This window comes from Oryzias latipes, chromosome 7 (assembly GCF_002234675.1).
Source record: "Oryzias latipes chromosome 7, ASM223467v1".
Classification (NCBI taxonomy): domain Eukaryota; kingdom Metazoa; phylum Chordata; class Actinopteri; order Beloniformes; family Adrianichthyidae; genus Oryzias; species Oryzias latipes.
Genome location: NC_019865.2, coordinates 7,725,907 through 7,744,945, shown reverse-complemented (window position 1 = coordinate 7,744,945; position 19,039 = coordinate 7,725,907). Strand labels below are relative to the sequence as shown.

Genomic DNA, 19,039 nt, shown 5'->3' with positions numbered 1-19,039 from the left:
GCCGGGGTGGAGTTACAGGAACGTGCTCGGGGTGTTGGACCCTTTTATGAGCACTCATGGAAATCCGCGTCACTCTGACAGAATCCGTTTCACCTGCCGGTGAAGGATGTTGCACATGGCTGAGAGTTGATGGGACCAGAACTATTCTGACATCTACCCCACAAGGACGGGAAGTCTTCGGCCGAGCCTGACTGACTGCATTTTGACGGTGAGACTTGACGACTTTTCACCAAATTATGAATTAAACTCCTTTAAAAGTGTAAATGATGAACTCTTCTACTTCATAGACCAATAGCTATTTGATGACTGGAGTAGAATGGTGTTTATTCTTCTTTAAAAGGACCTGGTTTACATTTTATTGTAATATTGTGACTGTCTCAGGAGCTCCAGAGACTGCCATGAGTCAAAAATACGTCTTTCTCCTTCTCCTTTTTAAAATTTTATTATTATTATTATTATTAATATTTTTTTTTTAATTCTATTGGATTACTCAGCCCAGTAACCCGCACGGATACGGGTATTTGTTCGACGGGAGGCACAGCTCTTCCCCGCCGTACGTCAAACCCACCCGCGGTGAGGCGGGATGAGTGACTGCACTAGTTTGACCACAAGAGGGCGCCAGAGCGACCCACATGCATTTAAATTGTTTACCTGGATGTTTGGGCAAAACTGCAGCTAAAGAGACACGTTTTACTCATAAATATCATTTATTTTTGTAGGTTCCTATACCATCTCTATACCATTAATAAAAAAATGAAAACTATAACAATATTAAATTAATATAAACATGTAGGAGCAGGGATGTTACAATGTAAACACTAAAATAACTCTAGTTATGTTGTTTTTAATCCAAATCTGGGGACTAACTTTTTACCGGGTTATTTTAACTGAGTAAATAATTGGATTAAAAGAAAACCACAATATCACAGAAAATTTGCATTGCTCCAAAAAGTATCAGATTACCATAATCGCAACAGGAATAACACCAAAAATGGGTTGAAGAAATAACCCAAGTGTTTTAAGAATGTATATTTGCTAGTTTTATATCCCTGTGAGGAAAAATTTTGATAATAGTAAATGCTAAAAATAATAAAATAACATTTGGTAAAATGTTACTAATTTCTTGGACACAGAACTAACTAAATCACCAATAAATGTAGCATTGCCCTTCAAAACTATAGACAAACATGTTTTGTAAGGAAAAAAGTAAGTAAAAAACAAAAAAGATTTTTTTTTATTCTTTCAAAATTAAATATAGATTTGGTCTAAGCGGTATTATTTTGTTTTAGTCATACTATTGTCTTGGTAAAATGTTTGTTTTGATAATCTCCATTTATAGGCATATATGGGTGTTTCTAAGTAAGTTGGAAAATGATTTATTTTTGTTTTGATTCTTGTCTCTTGTGGCCTACATTTTTTTTTCCACTAATACATCCTATCAAACTGTTACTAAAGGACAAATGTGATGTAAGCACTGCACTGTGTTTATCGAGCTTGTAACAGGATGGTCAGGGAAAAAACGGGGGGGGAAAAACGGACATTCTGGCTGCCAAGGACGGAACATTGAGGCTTCTGCACGAGCTAAATAAACAGTTTTTTTTATTTCCTCAAGCCGGAGTCTCATCCCTCCAACTGTGCAAATAGACAGTTTGTCTCGCACAGGATGTGTGGTACAGGGCGCCATCTTTGGCCTTGCCCGTCTGTTATATGGCAAAGCGCAAGCTCTAACCTTATGGGAGAGTTCAGTTGTATTTTCAGTTTCAGCCGTCACTGAGGCAGCACAAAGAGCTCTTTCATGGCTGAAAGTGCCTCCATTCATGGACACTGAGTAATTCCTGGTCAGATTCATAAGCGTATCTCATCGCCGAGGGTCACGGCTGGAAATGACATCACAGGCGGTTGATTTAAGGATGGCATAAATATTCAAATGCACACTTGAACCACCGTGTTGTTTGTCCTGGATTTGTCTTTGCAAGCACTGCATTGTTTGCTTCCCTCTTTAACCCATTATTGACATGAAACAAAGCAGGACTTTGAAGAATGAGATGGGTGGAATGATAAAATTGAGACCTCCTCTCGGCTGTTTAATTTATTTTTTATGCACTTTAGTATGACATTTCCTTTTAATATACATTTCATTTAGAACTATTTATTCCAGATTTCCAAGCTATGAAATGTGGTCAAATAATAAATCTTTTGTTTGCACAGTATGACTAACATTCAATCTAGAGCAACTTTAAATCAGAGGATTTCCTTATTAGTTTCAGTGACGTGCACCTTTTTCTTCCTGTGAAATGAACTGGCAGAAACAAAAGGACCACTATCTTATCTGAATCAAACGACTTTCCCTTCAAATGTGTGCGAGTGTGACGCGATTGTGCAATCTCAGTGGCGGTGTTGTCTCTGAGCTTTACAGGAATGCCGAACAATTTGCCCCTGCTGTGAGAGCTGGTACTGCCGGGTCCTCCCACATTGAACCCAAAAGCTTGTGCAAGAGCCTGGGACTACAAAGAGACACAGACTGTTGTGCAGCTGCTAGACCAGATTGAAGTAATTTTGCTGCAAGAAAAAAGGACATAGTGACTGTTCAATCAACATAAAAATGTTTTTGTTTTTTTGGAAGTAGCTTTTATTGAATTTTCTTCTTTGAGCTGAAATTCCATTTGTTTTTTCCCATTGTGGATGTCTAAATCAATTGGGTAAGTAATGTAAAACATAACAGTGGGGAAATTAGAGGTTTACTAATCACCAACACCCCCTAAAGACCGTCCTTTTTGGCTTCACAGTTGATATCCTGGGTCTCCAGTTTAAAGATAACTTCATGTTTTCTGTCTTCAACAGCTCGCTATCACCAGGAGTGAAAGAAACTGTGATGGATTTGAACGCTGCTCTCTCACGTTGGAACTCCAGATTAAAACTGGCAAGATCTCTGTTTGGTTTCTAAGAGCGTACATCTTCAGACCCAGCATGGATGAAAATCCGAACAACTTCTGGGGCCAGCACAACTTTGACAGGTACACAAACGACTAAAAACAGTGAAAAACAGCTTTTGATGTATTTCCCTCAATACAATTTGAGTCAATAATACAGGTAAAGATTAAAAGGTCTAAAACAAAATAGATTTGTCAGTAAAATGAGATTACAAACAGCATAAGTGGGTGGTTATACTTAGTTTGAAAAATTATTTTCAAACAACTTCATATTTCATTTCATTTTTTTTGTCCAAGCATGTAAAGGGGGCAGAAAAATAAGCGTTCTTCTTTTTGTTCCCTTTTCAGAGATAAGACCTTTTTTTTTCTACTTTTACGGAAATGAAAATAAATAAACAAGATTGCTGCTACACAACTGAAATGAAGAGTGAAGCGTAATGTGGAAAATACGTTTTCTGTTTTGCTAGTTGTGTAACACAGAATGACTTACTTCCAGGTTATGTGCAGAAATGATTGACATGAGCATGCCGCCCTCCTCTATAAAGATAACTAAACCTCTTTTTCACTCCAGGATGTGCCTGAGTGCTGACATGGAACAAAACCTGAGTGGGCTTCAACAACAGCAAACGCTCAAGGCCTTCAAACGTGAGTCTCTTAGATATGACTTTAGTCTCTTAGATATGACTTTTACATGTATGTCATTTTTATAGCCGTGGGAACATCGAGGAACCTTTTTATCATCTTGATGGGGCTACAGATGAAGATTTTAAATATTTGTGGGAAAAGCCTCTTGTTTAAGCAGGGAAATTTAATATTTTGAATGTACAGATCTTCAGTACATTCTTTATGACAGATGTTTAAGTTGAACATTTGTCATAAAGCAGCTGCAGAACAGAGCGTAGGTGAGTTTGGCATCAGAGCTGAGCTGTGTATCAACCTGAAGGAGGAGGGGAAGCTATCTCTGCCTGGTCGCCAGCTGTTCCTGCAGTCTGGGACACATCGGATGTTTCCACCAAGAAGGTTATGGGAAGCTCAGTTAAGATTATGGCCTGCCCTGCAGATAATGACAATTCCTGTGTTAATCAGGGTGTTGTGGCTGATGTTTGGTGAAGAAGGTGATAGGTGCCACAAATGTTTTCAGCACGTTTTTTTCTTCTTCTTGCTTCCTGGATTATACTATGTTTTAATGTGCAATTGTTTTATTTTTCTTTTCACCAGCCAATTTCACAGAGTCCCAGTCTCCGCTCTACTCTGACTTTTACCGGATAACATCAGAGGAGACGCTGCAGCTCAACGAGGGCGACCAGGTCGTCCCCGTATCCAGGAGACAGACGGGACCTGGGGGTCACCAGAAAGAGACAAAACCCCTCCCGCCTCTACCGGACCCAGAGGAGCTTCTGACAGATGAAGCATCTGAAAGTGAGGTGGAGTTCTTCACCAGTGATCGCCGGAAACTTATACCCAAAAGCTGCTCAAAGGCCATTTGCAGGGACAGAAGGAAAGACTCGGGTCAAGTGAATTTTGCCTACCAGGAGAGCTCACTGCAGGACCGGGCTGCCAGAATCAGATCAGTGGCCTTTTCGTGGCCGAGCAGAGAGGAGCCGTCAGAAAGCACAAAAGAAATCTTAGGAGCCAGCAACTGGTGCTTTGCTCTCCATAAAGAAAATGAGCAGCGTGAGGTTTCCGGCGTTGGATTCGAAGGCAAACAGGAACAGCCGTCCTCCAGGTTTCAGTTTTCCTGGTTAGATGTTCCAACACAAGCAGAACGCAGCTTCACAAGCTGCCCCACCGAGAAGCCGCAAATCCCTCCTCGAATCCCCATCCCGCCAAGACCCACAAAGAGTGCCAAAGAGGACAAGGCCCCCAAAATTCCTCCACGGGTGCCATTAGTCCCACCTTGCCCACCACGAACTCCAAGCCCCAAAAGACTGCCGATTTATATCAACGGCGTAATGCCTGTCACGCAAAGTTTTGCTGCTGACCCACATTATGTGAGCAAGGCACTACAGAGGCAGCAAAACGAGAGGCAGCAAAACGAGAGGCCACCACCTGTGGCGGATTTTTCTCCCTGCATTGTTCCGATTTTGAGGGACGGCAAAAAGGCCAGCGCCACGCACTACATCCTCCTGCCGTCAGGCCGCTCAGCACACTCGCACAGGCGAGACAGACTTCTGAGCGAGCCCAACGGCACAGGAGGCTCCTGCAGCTGGCAGAAAAGGTAGAGACCTCCAAGAGGAAACTGACTGACACCAAAGAGAAAAGAACACAGAGTCCTAAAGCATGTTTTCACAATTCATGTTGTTTTTTTTTAATGACTGATATTTTGCTTTATAGTGCCAAGTTTGTGACTGAAAACTCAAGTCAGTATTTATGATGTCCTATCTTTTTCAAGAAGCATTGCGACAAAGTGTTATAGTATTTTCAATAAAAGTAGAGAAACTTTTGTTTTAAATTTGGGTAACTGGTATTTTTAGTTAAAAAGGTTTGATTTAAGGTACAAGCTGGGATTGTGCCCATCGTTTCCAATTATAGTATTTTTGTTTTTATTTACATTAATGCAACTTTGAAAGTATTGGATTCTCACATTTTATGACAAAAATATGATTTAAATTACAACATAAACATAAATACTGCAAGATTAAGAGGCGGTTCTTCACCTGGTTTGGTTCATGCTTGTTAAAAAAGGTGGATTCTTTTTACCTCAGTGTTTTTGTCGTTTTTTGTATGTGCAAAAGTATATTTATTTAAACTTGTATTAGTGTAAGAATTGATTGATTTTATTCTGTGTATTTTTTTAAAAACCGCTTCCATGGAGCTAATAATCACCTACGGACCTGATTAAGTCATTTGAGCTAGTACTCGAATATTTTGATCAACATGAGGAACACGTCACTGGTTTTACAAAAGCAGTGTTATAAACACTCAAAGCCTGTTTTCATTTACTGTTAAAAATCTTAATTTTGCTCGCAAATTTAAGTTAAAAGCTGTCAAAGTAGTACAGTTATGGTGTTTTTTGTGTGTGAATGAAATGGAAAAACATGTTATGTTTACACTGCTGAAGTCCAGGCTTATGTTTACAACCTTTTGTTACACAGTCTTTGAAATATACATGAAGATTGTGCTTTTCATTATGCCCGAACGAAGACTTCAAAAAATCATTTGTCTGAAGTGGCTACTGTAAAAATGTTTTTGATCTATTTATAGAAATAAATAACTTATTCCTTTTACTCCTGGCATTATTTTTCCATCACAAAATGGGATAACACATGGAAGTTTTGATGTTAGTTACTTGAGAACTGCCACACATTTAAAGATTGTGGGATTTGCTTTTGGAAAAGTCAAAAATAAGACTGTAGCTCTGAAAAAAAAACTTTATTGATTTAAAACTGCAAAAAACAAACAGCTGCTTCTTGTTTTTTCATGTTGTAGAATGTGATGATTAACAGAGCCTATAGTAAGAAAATCAATGCTTTCTTCACCATGCTACATTTTCATTACGTGCTTCACAGATTATTTGCCATCGACCCAATGTGACAGAACTATTCAAATATAGTATTTATACAACTTATCACTCACATTTATTAAATTGTCTTATTTTAACTGTTAATTGCTTCAGATGTTATCAGAGGTTTTAAAATTTCCTTTAATCTTGGAAAAGTAAAAATAAGTTGTTTTTTTATCTATAAGAATTTATTTCTAAATTTCATAAATCAAATTTGTTTTTTTATATTTATATGTTAAAAATGATGTGGCACACAAGAAATTCAATTCTAAGTTCTTTTTTTTGCAAAATAAGTTAAAAAACAAAAAAAAACACACAAAAATTTTACTAATGCCTGCCATCTTTAACCTCCTCCCCTCCTGCCTCGCCGTTCTTTCTAAGCCTCATTAAACTTTGGCCTGTGCTGTTGTTGCAGGCGTGACCTCTGCAGGCTCATCTCCACGGACAGAGGTCCTTCTTGCAGCCATGGGGGGCTGTGAGGTGTGCAAATGGGTCGTTCACATTAACGCCAGGCCCGATTGAGCAGTTTGACTTCTGCCAGGCGTTTGCTGATCATCGTGGCAAAGAACAGGGCGAGGAGAACGCTGCTGATCAGCATGTAGTCATAGTCGTCTTTTAGCACATCAAACTGTTTGGAGGGGTACACTCGTGTCTGGTAGATGTCAAGACCGTATGCCACCACCTGTAAAAGGGAGAAAAAAAATAGTGTTCTCTTTAGGTTTGTTCTAGTTGAGGTGTGAGAATAATAACAATGACAAGAGTTTGTGTTCAAAAAGAAGGAAAGAACAAGCTGCAACCAAGAAAAGATTTTTTGAAACTGCAGGTCAGTCCTGAAGTTGACACCATTGACTGCATAAGAGAAAGGTGGCCTTAACCCAGCCTGTTTTCCAGCTCTCTTTGGACTACTTCATCCTGACAACATGAACCAGGTGTGTTCAGTAAGTAAATCAGGATGTGGAATTAATTGAGAATTACTAATCGGCAGTAAGCTGGCTGAGGACAAGGGTTGGCCAGCCCTGATATCAGAGAACTGGAGTGAGAGTGTGGCATCCCCCATGGAAAATGGCTTACTTCCAGCTCCAACAAAATCGCCATGTTGGAGCCAGATGACATCGGTAAGCAGTGATTGGTTCAAGTCGGTCCGAGTCAGCATTTCTATGGCAACCGCTCTCTCCAATCAGGAATCAGTTTGTTTAGCGGATATTTCTTAGACAAATTGTGTATTTTGTGGTAAATACCACAAATTTGGCACAGATGTGCCTAAGGATCCCCTCTTTGAGACAAGCATGTTAGCCTCGAAGAAAATCCAAAATGGCGGCCATTTGTAAAGAGCAACAGCATATACTCAATTGTTACAAAAATATTTAATGTTGCTCCAGTCTCAACAATATGGGCTGTTTGTGTACGAAATGCACTCTTGAAACTTAAGGGGTACGTACAGAAATACTACATTACATGTATATTGAATACATTTTTAAATCTTGGATTTTCTTGCGACAAACATTTTCTGAAAGAAGGGATTCTAAGGTACATACATGCCAAATTTGGTGCTTGTACCACAAATGTTTTTTTTTAATAACTGGCTCCACTAGTTGGAAGTTCACACTGCTACCACTTGAAAGCGAGCGCAATGAAAAGTTTCAAACTGTCAACGTTTGGGCCAGCGGGCCCCACATGCTTTAATTGAGGCAGCCGATTGGTCAGGTTCTAACTTTAATACAGAAAAAAATATAATGACAAAAAATTATGATTGGCAAGAACATGTGAAGAAAAGGTAGCAGAGCAAGAATGTTTAATCTGATAAATAGAATGACAGAGTAATGGCTGTTTATTTTTTTAATTGAGGTCGATGGGATTTTGGCTTCTTGAAGCCAGAGAGTTCTTCCTGTTTGGAATGCGAGGGGGGAGGAGTCAATGAGTTTAGTTCTCGTCAATACAGTCAATGGTCAACCCCCAAACACTGAACTCACCAGGCAGGTTGACTCTAGTCCAGAGGGAGCGGTGTAAATGCCTCTCACTCGCGATATTGTCTGATTGTAGTTGATGAACCACTCCGTACGGATCATCAGCTCTGGAGCGTACGGGATCAGGTTTTCCTCACTGGAAATGAAGTGAACAGGTCAGACAAGGATGAACTGTGTGTGCGTTTGTGGTACATCAAGCTTGACTGAAAGTCTTACCGGCTTTGCTCCGATGCCATTTCTGGCCTGCGTGGGTCGAGGAACATTTTTGGCAGAGACACAATCCCTCCAGAAGGTAAACCAACTATGACAAAACCAGTGAAAGGAACTTGTTACAACTGGAGGGAAACATAAATTCCAAATTTTCTTTTTATTTATGGGTTTTACTTTAGAGACCTTCACTTAATAACAACTGGACCATTTTCAGGGGAATTCAGAGACTTCACCATAAGCAGTGGGAGCTTACTGAGGAGATGGCGACTTGTGATGCCTTTCTCAGTCAGGGTGGCCTCCATTGTAGAGATGGAAGAGGGGAAAATGTAGGACTGCTGAAGCACCTGAGGAACAAGTGGCCGGTCGAGTGAGCTGAACGCAGTGCTGTTGTAGAGCTCCATTCCTTCATAGAGTTCAATCACAGAGAACTCGTTCCTGCGGGATTTGGTGCTCCAATATTCATACTGTGGAGACAATCTCAGTAAGTCCATGTCTTCTCCTCTACAGTTCAAAACACTTTTTGATGATGAAACAGAGATTGTGATTTATTCTGCTCTTGGTAATATCAGCCGGACTTACCACAACCCAGTTTTCCGAATGCACAACATGCACCGGTCCTCTGGCTTTTCGCTGAACAGCCTCATGGATGATGCGACCAGTTACGCCATCAATCAGCATGATCCCCACAAAGCTGCGCTCCTGATGCAAATCTGTACTCTCAGTCACCACGGCCAGTAGATTAGGGTTCAGGTACTAAAAGCAGATAAATATTTAACATCTTTTAAAAAAGCAGATATCAAGCATTTATGACACCTGAAGATCCCTGACAGTCATTACTAAGGTGATCATAATAGAAATCAGACTAAGGATTTGACAAATGTATAGACCCTACGGGTTAATTTTGAGTCATTCTTTAGAGATGAGAACCTAAAAGATTTCCTTATTTTTACTTTTTAAAAAAAAAAATTCTACGAAGCTCATCTAAAAAGATGTTACCAACATCATCATTCCTCTGTAATAGGATGCAGAGTAAAACATGGGCCATAAAATCCTGCACACATAAAAACAAAGGGAGGTTTCTGTACCTTGTAGAGGACACTTCGATCTCCCATCACTCTTCCCTGAGAATGCACATGCTCGTTCGGCCTTTTCCCTTTGACAGAAACAATCTTCTGTATCTCTGTTGGAAGGATGACCTCCCAGATCTGCTCAGTTGACAGGTCCTGAAAATAGAAAATCACACACACAATTATGAATTAGTATTCTCTTGTGACTAATTGTGTGGGAAAATAGAGAAATACACGTTTGACTCACTGTTCTTAGCCTGTAACCTGAAAGTCTTCCTTGACTGGAGTCAACAAGAAAAAAGAATATAGTAGGGGCCATCTCCTGGAGCTGCTGCAGCACGTACTTGGTGGATGGGAAGGCAGACACCTGAAGTACCACAGCAACAAACAGGGCGAAAAACAATTGATTTGAGGGTATAAGACAAGTAAGAAAATAACAAAAAGTTGGAAGACATTATTAATCTGGTTTCCCAAGAAAACTGCAGTTACTGACCTTGTACTGGTCATCAATGAGAAGCAAGACTTTAGCATAATCCTGGTCCATGAACGGCAGCATGAGTGACTGAAGTATGGGCTGAGGTAGAGCAGGTGGAGTGACATGACTCATCTTTCCAAATATTGGGTTAAACACATGCAGTGAGGCCAGGCCTGTGTCCTTAAAAAGTGAAGCGCACGCACAGAAAAAGAAGAATAAAACTCAAAAAGTTAAAAATGTACAAGCAGGGGAGAACAATCAAAGAAGGCCAGCTGCTGTGTAAAATACCTTGTCTTTGATTAGCAGAGTGCATTGTGGGGGATGAGGGAAGTGTGCAGTGGTCCGTTGCACCATTAGTTTGAAGCCAGCGTTGGACGGGATGTTTTCAAGGTAATGTTTCCATAAAATTCCTCCAGTCTTGCTGTCAATCCCAAAGAGCTTACAAATAAACAACATAATTATAAATAATAATAATAATAATCCAATGATTTAACAATGATTTGAATGGATTTTATAGTGTTTCCCTTCACTTTAGCCTTGCCTGAGCTCAGACTAAATAAAAAAGATCTAGGTAGTTTGACCAGAGTCTTTCACCACAGTAAAAAAACAGCATAGAATGATTGAGTCAGTTTGAAAACTTTGGCTTCTACCTTCCCAGACGCTGTAACCATAACCATCATCTTCTGCAAGTTGAACTCATCTCTGGACAAGTTCTCCATGCTGATGTCGTTTTTGACTTGACTGCGGGGCTTGCGGGCATCGTAGAACAGCTTCCAGAGGTGAGCGATCCATGCCTGTAGCAGGATGAGCTGAGAGGAGAGCCTCTTAAACACCATGGACATCAACCCATCTGGACAAACAACAGAAGGAGCACAAATGTCATTCAGCGGGAACGTCTGTGGCACAGTTCAGAAACATGGAATACAGCAAACAGACAAGAAAATCACAAGACAAGAAAGGCTCTGCTTGTGTTCACAACACAAGCTCAGTCCATGTTAGGAAAGGTTTCTGTCAAGCAAAAGTGATGGGACATCACAACAGGCAGTTTGATTTCAGAGAACTACTTTACCTTGAATGGCTGAATCCGTTTGCAGCAATGAAAACAGAACGAAATTAGAAGATAATGAAACTTTCAAAAACCACTTTGATTCATTTACCAAAGACACCCAATATTGGCTTGCAGTAATATTTCAGAAAACTTAACTGATAAATGACGCAATTAAATCATTTTTTTCCTTCTTAAAAACCTGCACTGCAAAAAACTTAATCTTGATAAAGTAGTAGTAGTTTCCATGTTTCAAGGAAAAATGTCTTATTTTCTGTCTTACAAGAAAAATAATCTCAATAAAAGCTTTTCAACAACAATCTTAGTTTAAGAAAATATGTTTTAGTAACTGGAATTTTTTTCTTAAAAAAGTGGAATTCTTGGTAAGACAGAAAAAAATAATGTAAGAATGTTTGACATATTTCTAGGATTTCTTTTGTAGTATTAGACTTGTGAAATACACTAAAGTTAACCCCTTAATGCCTGACTTTATTTCCAACTATAAAAAGAAAATATTCTTCCACATTTTTTCCTGTTCTTGTGATGCTAAATTAAGGGAAGCCTTAAAATAAAGGGTGTGCTGAGAATTAACAACATACGGCATAAAGTGGTTAAAAGACAGCAAACGCTAAATGTGGAAACAATAACTAAACCGTGTGACATCATAAGGATAAAGAGTAAGCTTTGGTTAGACATTTACCGGTCTTTTTGCCAAACTCTCCCTCCAGTTCTGCCTGCGTTCCAGTGAGGGGCAAATCCACCATTTCCATGGTCAACACGTCTGATAGGGCCTCCTCTCTGGTCCACAATACACGCCCTGAAAGAACACTTATTATTGTTCTGCAACTGACCATTACAACTTTCCACACTCTGCAAGAAAAATCTGCTTTTTGTTATCACTTCTTAGCAACAACACACTGATGGCATTTCCTATACATTTCCTATTTTCATGAGGGTGGGAAGGATACAGCTTTGAATACATCATGAAACCTGAATCTGTATTTAACAAAAAGGCTTGATGTCAGCTGCACATCTGATGACTCAGAGGTGGTATCAGTGAAAATGTAAAACCAAGGCAAAACTTTGCTCTTCGGAAAGAGATAATGAATAGCAGCAGACATCATAACATCCGAGAGACTTCCACTGACAAAAACTCTCATGTAATGTAACTCTATAAACAATCACTGAGCTAGTTTCTTCAAGGAAACAACAGTTTTTAACAAAGCAGTTTAAAACATCAGATTAGCTTGTGAAAAGCTGTGATTAAAACAGCAGGGCACTACTTTGGTGCCGCACCATGGCAGAAATGACACCAAAAATGTGCGTTGGTGTTAATTATCCATGCCCTGCCTCATCAATCTACTTGAAAAGGGAAACAATACAAAAATAAAACGAGACAAAACTGAATCCAAAAAGATTCTAGCTATGCACAAGACAGCAAAACCTATGTGTAAGGCTAGATTAATGCCACAAGGTTAGGCTCATTGCACGATTGAGTCGTCCTAACACACTTCCACGAGTGGGTAGCTCCTATTTAACTGACTTGAAGAAATTAGTACATTTTGTTCAGGATTTAACTTTGATTCCACATTTATTTGTTGGAAATTCTGATAAACACCAACCTAATCAACTGTCAAGTTAAGTGTAATAAAGTAATTTTTTTGTAGAAGTGTTGCACAAAACCCCAAATCCCAGAACTATTTCTGCTATTACATTTGTTTCATACAGTATACGAAAAGTATGACTAAATGTATGCTTTTATAAAAAACTGTTAATGTGTTTTAACTGTTTATTGATGAGTCCAACAACACATTTTTTCAGCCAGCACAACATGAAATATCATTAAAAAACTTTTTTTTTAATGAATAGATGCTGTGTCATCATGATGCTCTGAAAATCCAAATTTATCAGTTTGTGTCTTTGTGTTGCTAAATGTCATTGAAAACATAAAGTAGAAACAAATCCAAAACATTCTTTGATATTTGGTGTCATCTTTGTCTTAGCTTTTCTTTATACCTGGCTGCTGTATGAAAGTAAGCGCGTGGTCTTTGGTCTGCACCATCACTCTGTAGCCAACAGAATCATCTTTCTTCAGAAACGCTTGAATATTCAGCTGAAAAACAGAAATAAAACAAATGGACTGATTAATTTATCCGGTATTTTAATCTAAATGTTACTGCTAATTTTAAAAATCTATGATAAGGCCACGGCAGAAAACAATTTGGACCTACAGACTCACCCTCTCTGGTTTCCCACCATTAGGATCCATGGTAAAAATCAATGTGGTGTCAAGAAGTCTGCGCCCAGTTTCAGCATTATAGAGGTTAATAGTGGAGGCCTGTGTGGCAGGAGCAACATAATATAGCACATTAAAAACAATACCTCAACAGCACTTACATAAAATTACCGTACTCCTGACTGTACCTGTTCTCAGTTTCAACACAAAAAAATAATATGATGTAAAAAGTCTTACAGATTTTTTCATCCCACCAGTTTAATGATTTTTAGGTTCCATATTTGAGTCCCAAAATCCAGTAATGAACATTTAAGCTCTAAATTGTCATGAACTTACAGTTTTATTCTTCGGTGACATGACAGCAGCAACAGTCTTTTCTCCAGTCGTTGCAAACGAAACAAGCAGGGCCTAAAAATAAAGATAAATATGAAGCTGATTACAGAAATTGCAACTTTAAACTTAAACTTACAGGGGGATGACTTCAGTTAGTAATTTTACATGACTACCTTGGTCATAAGAGGACCAGTCAAGCGTAGTCATATAACACACTATTCGTTAAAATGATATTTAAACCAGGAAAGAAAAAATATTTAAACAATTTGAACTAAAAAGCATTGCATCCTGCAGTTAAGAGCACAATGTGTCCTCAAAGCTTAGTAGTGCACATTTATGGTCGACTATTACACAGTAAATAGAAACTTTTATTTCACCAGGCAAAACATTAAGAACAATTTCTTATTTACAATGTGGTGCACAGTGCAGAATGGGATGTCATTTTCCAAAGGCTATCATTTTTCTGGTTCAATTATAGATGGTTGCTCTTCAAATGAAAGCATTTTAAGAGCAACCCCAAAGTCTTACTCCCTTTAAATTGTTTTATTGTTTAAAATGTCATTTTTCAAGAAAGCAAGCTTAAAAAGGGTTAAAGTACTGGAGTCGAGGTGAATAGCACACATTCTGCAATCTCAAAGTCAAAATAGAAAAGTGCTGTTTGGAGAAAGCGTTACATACTGGTTTGAAATCCCTCAACATCACTATCTGCCCACTGTTGAACTGGAGAAGAACATAGCGATCAGGTCCAAGCTGAAGAAAAAACTCTGACAGTGGCTGCTTAGCCGGGTTAGGCTGGTGTGACACTAAAGATGGACGAAAGTCCGGGTCTACTTCAAGTTCCAGAGACTGAGGAAAGACAAACAAAACAAATGCCAAATTTCACATGGAGAATATGATTGTCTTAAAGTGTGAAATTTCTTGTAAGTGAGATTAAATGATGAAAAAGAGCAATGGACAGTAATTCCACAAAGCAGAAATATGTATACATTTTTTACCTGTAAGGGAATCTGGTTCATTTGTAACTGCAAGGTTAAGTCAAGTGTGTAAAGGGACATCGTCGTAGAATCTACACAGATCAACATCTCTTGGTCAACTATTTGACAGCTTTCTGGTATACTGGACAGCCAAGGAGCTTCAACTGAGCTCTGCAACCAAAACAAGTATTAGGTAAAAACAATGGGTGGCTTGTTTTACTTATATTAATTTCAACTTTATGCATCATACCTGCTTAAGTATCTCTCCATCATCCACACTAAAAGCAACAACAGCAATGTGGGAATGCGGAACAACTCCCAATACATAAACTTCCCCATTTCCACCCGAGTATACCGTTTGGTAATCCACAGTATCACTGTCAAGATAAAAACACAGGTGGTTACAAAACAGTTTCAATGCTCATAATGTGCAGTATTTAAAGAATGTGTGTTTCTATAACATAAAGATACATAAAAGTTTTATTCATGTCACTGACAATACGATTGTATGGAAGCAAATTTTGCCGATTGGTAAGTTTATCATATTTTACCTGTCTGGAAGGTTCTCAATCCACTTTTGATGACCATTAGACAAGTAATGAAGAGAGATGGCAGTTTTCTTCAGAACAGCAACATTTTTAACTGTTCCTTGCTGTCCTACTAAACGAGTGGACTGAAAGCTTAAAATAGAATAAAAAATAAAAAAAGGTTCAAAGTATATAATACAATAACTGCACAGACTGTCAATGAAATACTCACCTGCCGGAGTCAAGCACAACCTCCCAGTTTAAACCACCAATATTGGTCTCCCAGGAACGCAGGACGCGGCCATTGCCTACCACTAAAACAGAGTCTAGGAAGGAACCAAAAAACTGTTAGAAACATTTTTAAAGATCATAGACACTAAAATCTCTGAAATAGAACTTCTTTACCTTGCCCATTTTGCAGAAAAGCATCAATATTTCCCTCTGGGCCAGTCTTGTCCACATGCCGCCACACTGTAATAGTAATTTGTCTTTCCATTCAGCATGTCAGTTTTGATCATGGGCTTAATCAATTTCAGACTAGTAAAATACTCACAGACTTCCCCTGTCCTGGTATTAAGTGCAGCAAAAACATTACTCTCCGTTGCTAGTAGAACTTTTTTGGATGACTGCATATGTGCATCAAAATGACAAAAACGAACCTTGCCTACATACTGCTGCCTCCTGTGCAACACAAGAATAAGATATTAAAAATTAAATCTTCAACAAGATGAGTTTTCTCAGGCTAAATGCCACATAAGAACTAATGAATATGAATGCAACCTTGACTGACAAAGTGTCCTTGGCACCACTTTCGTGGTTCTATTACTTTTTCCATTGCCATGGTCAGATACTTTAAAACATACATCACTTTTGCTAGGCTATTAGGTGTGTCTATTTAAACAAGACAATAAATCAGCTACAGAAATACAATAATCTTAAAACAAGGAATTAAAGCATCCTTTTGAGGAGTTAATCCCACACCGAGCCGCAGCAGCAATGCCTGACAGATGTTAGCATTAGCATTGGCACATAAAAGCAGAAAATCGAAGCGAACATTTTAACAGATTATTACAAATACTTATTTTGAAGTATTAACTTATTTTACCAATCAAATTTTCCAACTTGATCCTCAAACACGGCATAAACAGTGCCACAAAAAAGTATACATTTAAGCAACAACAAAATTAGCTTTGCCATTGCAGCAGCAGTTTGAGTGCGCTTCCGCAAGAAAAGGAAGTAAGTTGTTGTCACTTCCGTTTTTTCTTTGACTTTCAAACAAATGGCTGCCATCTACAGGCATCTTTATTATTATTATTATTATTATTATTATTATTATTATTATTATTATTATTATTATTATTATTATTATTATTATTATTATTATTATTATCATTAGTAGTAGTAGTAGTAGTAGTAGTAGTATAATCATTATTAAATGACCATGCTTAATTACATACCTGAAAAGTAAAATATTTAATCGAGTTAAATATTAATATTGTAATTAATAGTAATACAATATATATTGTTTTTTCAAAATGTTGAATGTGAGATTTATTAATCATTGTTATATAAATTCTACTTTAAAATAAAAAAAACAACATCCAATCTATTGTGTGTGAAATCTAAAAACCATGAAATCCCAACGAATAAAAATTATAAATAAACTAAAATATAAGGGAACCTATGATTAGTATCTGTTATGCGTACACTATGAATTTTTTGGCAAGCAGTAAATAAAATTGAATAAAAGTTCTTCATATCTCTAGGGTGTTTTACACAAACATAGCAAAAAAAAATTACCTCTTAAATGTTTACAAAAAATTACTTTACTATTATGAGAGATTTACATGATACTTTTCTTTAAAAAACAAACAAACAAAAAAAAACATCAATATTTTTTGAGGAGGTTCTTTCAGATTGTGTTGAGCGCCCCCTGTAATTTACTTTCACACCTCTTTCCGCCACAGCTAGCTTTTCTATGATATTTCAAGATGGCGTCAAGCGGAGGCGATGGGGAACACGAATGGACAGCGGCAGTACGACCGCTGTTATCAGCTTCGTATACTGCTTTTGAAACAAAGGAGCTTCCTCAGCTTATTGGCTCTATAATTAACAGGTACCTGTTTACATGTCAGAAAATAAAAATGTCCTGTTTGTCCCTAACCTCCCCAATACTATCCAGACCTAGCTGTCTTGCTAACTTAGCTTAACTGACAGTGTAGTTCTATGGGAAACAACACTGAGCTAACGTTAGCAGCTAGTAGTCCACTCGCCGAAACTTGCACTGTGATCGAGTTCGTTTCAGACTGTAGCAAGTATGCTAACTTTTTAATGTTGTCATGGGTTGCATAACTATTCACTTTATATGTCTTAACAAGACCCAGGGACCTTTCGCAATCTGAATGATTTTTAAAAATAACCCAGCTGCTTTATAAACGTTTTATGATGTGGCTGTTGGGTGGTTTAAAAAAATTGCTTCATCATTAGCTAGCTAACTCCAGTATTAGCTAACCATGGGCCCTCACATACGTAGCTCTAAAATTGGCCAATCAGGGATAGATTTACTTGTTAAAGCTCAAATACATTCGGTTTGTGCACCGAACTTGCTAAATTGAGTTAACGTTGTGACTGTCATGCGTGAAATAAGCATTAGCTGATGGTTAAAAGTTAGAACCCCGATCGTTGCATGGTTATGTTTGGGTTAAGTAGGCGTGGACCTAACTTCTTACTTAATTTTAGTCAGTGATCAATTTGTAGGTTATCACACAACAAATATCTTAGCTTTGCTGGATCTTAATTGCTGTTCGGTTTATAGTACTTAAAACGATATTCAAGTAGTTACTTGATACCCAAATCGTCTGGGCTAATGACACCCAGTGGAGAGCTTCCCATAATGATTACGTTTAAGTTTCATTTTCCTTTGAAACATGCTGCCAACAAATGGCAAGATTTGAACAAATGGTTTACTTCATTAAGCTTACATTTATCATTTATTTTTATCTACTTTCTTTATCTTCGATTACAGAAACAGAACCCTTATCTTAAGACATGTTTGTCTTCCTCTTTAGTTAGGAAAAGCAATCAAGCCTGTTTGTGTAAAGCCTCAGGTGATTATGCAGTATGAAGTTAAATGGAACTAAATCGAGCTGTACTTAAAGAGACTTTTAAAGTCTTTTCTTTAAAGCATCATCCTTATAAGACTTGAAACATCATAACAATGTTTCAATTATGATGGAAACAATAAAAAAATGTAATATAAGTAAACCTCACTTTGAATTTTGCTCCAGGTTTGCTTTAATTACAGAAATGCTACATATTAATTTGAATGCTCACAGTTAATGTGTTTGTTGACAAACAAGCTAGTCTTTTTTATTATGTGATAACTATAAATTGGTTTAAGTGGATACACATTTAAATGTGAATTTTTATCTGCTAAGTTCTTTAAACTAAATAAACTTAGAAGAAAAACAAGCTGAGCTTCTTGTTAGCTTGCAAGTTAAATTGTGAGTCTGCAGCCTGCTATGTTTTTGGTTGCTGTTTTCATGCAGTGGATAGAACTGATGAATGTCTTTTATTGATGGGTTAAAACTTATTTTTAGATCTAGCTTTACAGTATGTCAAGGAAAAAATGTTAGTTCTGAAGATTTTTGTGAAAGAAAGAAAAGCTTGACAACAAGTATGACTCTCACATTTCATGCTTGTTTAACTTGGTGAAGTAACCCACGCTATAAACGGATCTTTATTGATTTTCTTTCATAATTTAACAAATTTAACTT

General features: G+C 37.9%; 3 protein-coding genes across 12 annotated transcripts in view; 2 read left to right on the top strand and 1 right to left on the bottom strand.

Moving 5' to 3' along the window:
• Positions 1 to 6,157, top strand: LOC101174747 (ERBB receptor feedback inhibitor 1). The gene is made up of 4 exons (XM_004070632.4): positions 1 to 208; positions 2,842 to 3,014; positions 3,502 to 3,575; positions 4,149 to 6,157. Exons 2-4 carry the CDS (start codon positions 2,968 to 2,970, stop codon positions 5,150 to 5,152), a joined length of 1,125 nt encoding a protein of 374 aa, XP_004070680.1. The 5' UTR covers positions 1 to 208; positions 2,842 to 2,967; the 3' UTR covers positions 5,153 to 6,157.
• A 130-nt stretch (positions 6,158 to 6,287) lies between these two features.
• emc1 (ER membrane protein complex subunit 1) lies at positions 6,288 to 16,500 on the bottom strand. Of its 2 annotated transcripts, XM_023956478.1 has the most exons (23): positions 16,369 to 16,500; positions 15,817 to 15,944; positions 15,669 to 15,734; positions 15,496 to 15,589; positions 15,288 to 15,416; positions 14,987 to 15,113; positions 14,758 to 14,907; positions 14,441 to 14,608; positions 13,766 to 13,837; positions 13,433 to 13,531; positions 13,210 to 13,306; positions 11,894 to 12,010; positions 11,218 to 11,226; positions 10,799 to 10,998; positions 10,437 to 10,586; positions 10,167 to 10,328; positions 9,921 to 10,040; positions 9,692 to 9,829; positions 9,186 to 9,359; positions 8,860 to 9,070; positions 8,613 to 8,697; positions 8,403 to 8,532; positions 6,288 to 7,114 (listed from the first exon to the last, which is right to left on the bottom strand). In XM_023956478.1, the coding sequence occupies exons 1-23, from the start codon at positions 16,458 to 16,460 to the stop codon at positions 6,935 to 6,937; spliced, it is 2,898 nt and encodes a 965-aa protein (XP_023812246.1). In that variant the 5' UTR covers positions 16,461 to 16,500; the 3' UTR covers positions 6,288 to 6,934. The 2 variants fall into 2 exon arrangements, with proteins under 2 accessions (XP_023812246.1, XP_023812247.1); XM_023956479.1 differs by lacking the exon at positions 11,218 to 11,226 and having other exon boundaries at positions 6,739 to 7,114.
• A 739-nt stretch (positions 16,501 to 17,239) lies between these two features.
• Positions 17,240 to 19,039, top strand: part of ubr4 (ubiquitin protein ligase E3 component n-recognin 4) — a 54,345-nt gene continuing 52,545 nt past the window's right edge. For all 9 annotated transcript variants that reach the window (XM_011476888.3, XM_011476887.3, XM_011476884.3 and 6 more), the window contains exon 1: positions 17,240 to 17,379. In XM_011476888.3, the coding sequence (XP_011475190.1) occupies positions 17,255 to 17,379 (125 nt within the window). In that variant the 5' untranslated portion in view covers positions 17,240 to 17,254. The remainder of the gene's footprint in view (positions 17,380 to 19,039) is intronic.